This window comes from Cherax quadricarinatus, chromosome 8 (assembly GCF_038502225.1).
Source record: "Cherax quadricarinatus isolate ZL_2023a chromosome 8, ASM3850222v1, whole genome shotgun sequence".
NCBI lineage: Eukaryota > Metazoa > Arthropoda > Malacostraca > Decapoda > Parastacidae > Cherax > Cherax quadricarinatus.
Genome location: NC_091299.1, coordinates 12,922,414 through 12,926,222, shown reverse-complemented (window position 1 = coordinate 12,926,222; position 3,809 = coordinate 12,922,414). Strand labels below are relative to the sequence as shown.

Genomic DNA, 3,809 nt, shown 5'->3' with positions numbered 1-3,809 from the left:
AATTGATGCAACATTAAATTGCAGCAGTTAAATATCATCATTTTACAAAAATAAACTCCAACATTATATCACATCAGTGGAGGAATTTATGTTACATCATACAGACAAAAGTTGACCGTCCTTCATTCTGAGTGACATTTCATGGTATTTTCTTAAAGAAAAAAAGTCACAGACAGTGGCTGATTGTGACTTAATAATGGTTCATCACGGACCGAAATGATATCTCAAGTTTCCTCTCTTAAGTGTGGGAGATCTTGTCATGTCATCTTGTGACGTCATGCAGATCGCTACATCTACAGTGCTATAGCGTGAGGAGCACCTGAGGTCCAGTTCTTCAGGGTGTGATTACAAAAATAAAGGCCTGTCTCTGTATATGTTATATTTATTAACAGTTTCCAAATATATCTGTTGTCTTACATTGGAAATACATACATTTTTGTAACAAAAGATAAACAAAAAACTGATGATGGAAGTAAAGACTCGTCAACTTCCAAGTTGCTGCTACTTAGGGAGTTCCGTATAGACCAGACGGCGTGGTGACACCTACACCGCCACCGCCGCTCACAAAAGTACCTCCACCTCCAACTGCGCCACCGCCACTCACTACCGAACTGCCGCCTCCAATTGCGCCACTGTCACTCGCAAAGGAACTGCCACCTCCAACACCGGCACTGCTCACAAACCCACCAACACCACTGCCGATGACGTCCCCGCTACCATGAGAGGCGGAGTTGAGGGCAGACTGGAGGTCCTCTCCTGTGGGCAAAGTCGGGTTGTCACCATCGGCATAGTTGACAAAATACACTTGAGGAGTTTGTTGTTCAGCAGCTGGGATGTGGACGACTTGTTGACCTTGATGAGTGCGCTTGTTGAGCACGTAGACGATGTTCTTCTGCTGTGGTGGAGGAACAACGATGGGTTCCACCCCAAATCCTCCCTCAGGAGTTCGGATGAATATAATGTTGTGTTCCACTCTTGGTGGTGGAATATTTGGTCGTGGACCGACTGGTCTGTGAATTTTAGGGGCTGTGAACACATAGAGACTTTTAGTGATTATTGGAGTAACACAGCTGCCATCCACATGGCGAACCTGTCCTCCACCACAGCTGCCTGAGAACCCAGAGCTACCAGAGATAAACCCAGAACTTCCGGAGACGAGCCCAGAGCTTCCAGAGAACCCGGAGCCCCCAGTAAATCCGGAGCCACTAGTGGAGAATCCGGAGCCGCCAGAGAACCCGGAGCTTCCAGAGAACCCAGATCCTCCAGCGTACCCAGAGCCACCAGAGAGCCCAGAGCCGCCCAAGATCCCAGAGCCGCCAGAGAACCCAGATCCTCCAGCATACCCAGAGCCGCCAGAGATCCCAGATCCTCCAGCGTACCCAGAGCCACTAGAGAGCCCAGAGCCGCCAGAGATCCCGGAGCCGCCCAAGATCCCAGAGCCGCCAGAGAACCCAGATCCTCCAGCATACCCAGAGCCGCCAGAGATCCCAGAGCCGCCAGAGATCCCAGAGCCGCCAGAGATCCCAGAGCCGCCAGAGATCCCAGAGCCGCCAGAGAACCCAGATCCTCCAGCATACCCAGAGCCGCCAGAGAACCCAGAGCCGCCAGAGAACCCAGAGCCGCCAGAGATCCCAGAGCCGCCAGAGAACCTAGATCCTCCAGCGTACCCAGAGCCGCCAGAGAACCCAGAGCCGCCAGAGATCCCAGAGCCGCCCGAGATCCCAGAGCCGCCAGAGAACCCAGAGCCGCCAGAGAACCCAGAGCCGCCAGAGATCCCAGAGCCCCCAGAAATAAAACCTTGGCTTGAGTGAGTGGGTGGACTGTAGCCCTGAAGCTCGGCGTCTACAGCAGCTGCCAACAAGGAGGCCAAGATCTGTGGAGAGCAGAAGAAGGTTAACCACAAGTCTCAGTTACTGCCAGCACTTACGTATTAAACGTGAAATCATTTTTATTACAAAGACACCACAGCAAATATTACAAACATTTGTATTAACTCAACATTAATATCAGCCATTACCAGTGTTAGGTTAACACCACAAATATCTTAAACATTGTTAGCAAAATCTTCGTCAGTATGACATGAAAACAAATCTCTGAGTCGTCGTTGTTACCACAACAGAGTTCTTAGTTTTACTGAAGGTAGCTAAATTAGTATGGTTAGGCAACGAGTCTATTACGTCATTAGTTGATGTTGTATCGATCCTCAATCAGTCTTTGCCCGGAATGAAATGTGTTAGTTTTCTTACAAACACACACACACACACACTAACTAACTAACTAACACACACACACTAACTAACTAACACACACACACACACACACACACACACACACACACACCAGGCCTAGTGTCTAATCGACATGTGCCTACAACAAAATGGTAACTAACACACACACACACACACACACACAAACAAACACACACACACACACACACACACACACACACACACACACACACACACACACACACACACAAACACTACACACACACACACACACACACACACACACACACACACACACACACACACACACACACACACACACACACACACACACACACACACACACACTAACACACACACACACACACACACACACACACACACACACACACACACACACACACACACACACACACACACACACACACACACACACACGCATGCACATACAACAGGCCTAGTGTCTAATCGACATGTGCCTACAACAAATTGGTAACTAACACACACACACACTAGTGTATGTGTGTGTATGTTTTATGTATCCAAAGTGATCACTGACAAGCGACTGATTACGTAAAATACTACGTAAGGAACGGAGAATGATCTCAGTCACATATCATCACATTATGACCACCATGTTGGATGTTCTCTGACGATGACACTGGTCATGCAGTGCTGCAAGCTGCCATAAATTATTTCTCATTCTGTACGTGATGTTTTAAGAACATGTATGTCGTACCGGATGAGTTGAGTTGGTTATTATTATTATTATTAAAGATTAGCCGGTATTCTCCCGGCCCGGGCCTTTTCCAAGTGGTGGCCCGGCCTTGGTTCCCTCTTTAGGGAGTGTCTGAGACCTAAGTCTCCCATGGGAGGAGGCACAAGTACCTCCTCATCTTTGGGACCAACTGTCCCCAGGCCTAGCCACAAGCTAGGCCTCTCTGGTCTGCCATCCCCGCCCCAAGAGGGCTAATGGGAATGACAGTCTTATGAGCTAAAGGCTCGGGCTCAGGCACCTACCCTACCCTAGAAGGGTTAGGCATGGTGTCGATGAGTTGAGTTGGTGAGTTTAGCTTAAAAAGCAACGGTCATTTTTATAGAAAAATGCTGACTGAAATTTTTTTATACAATAAATTTGTGAACATCAGTCAGAAAATAACGAAAAAATATAATTGATTTTAATGGATATTAAGTGAATTTAAACTAATCTGTGATATGTTTAGTAGAATTCAGGCTACAATAAATTACGTGCATTATAGCAAAGTTAGATGAGGTCTAAGCTAAGTTTGGTGCAAAACTATAATTTTTACTCCATTTTCAGTGAAAAATATATTTATTAAACCATAGTTTTCTTTTGAAAAAAGTTAAATTTTTAGGGCAGTTTGGCCTACTTGACTACTTTGGCTAGACATTGTATACATTTATATATATAAACACACACACGCATAATATATATATATATATATATATATATATATATATATATATATATATATATATATATATATATATATATGCAAGGAATTCGCAAGAGCAGGCGAAATATACACAAACACTGATCTCTGGCTGAAGGAGACTCGA

The 3,809-nt window shown here is 45.6% G+C and overlaps 1 protein-coding gene across 1 annotated transcript in view; it reads right to left on the bottom strand.

The window, feature by feature from the left end:
• Positions 1-366: 366 nt before the first annotated feature.
• LOC128685206 (loricrin-like) overlaps positions 367-3,809 on the bottom strand; it is a 4,756-nt gene continuing 1,313 nt past the window's right edge. Inside the window, exon 2 of the mRNA XM_070082727.1 lies at positions 367-1,905. Within this exon, the coding sequence (XP_069938828.1) occupies positions 506-1,905 (1,400 nt within the window). The 3' untranslated portion in view covers positions 367-505. The remainder of the gene's footprint in view (positions 1,906-3,809) is intronic.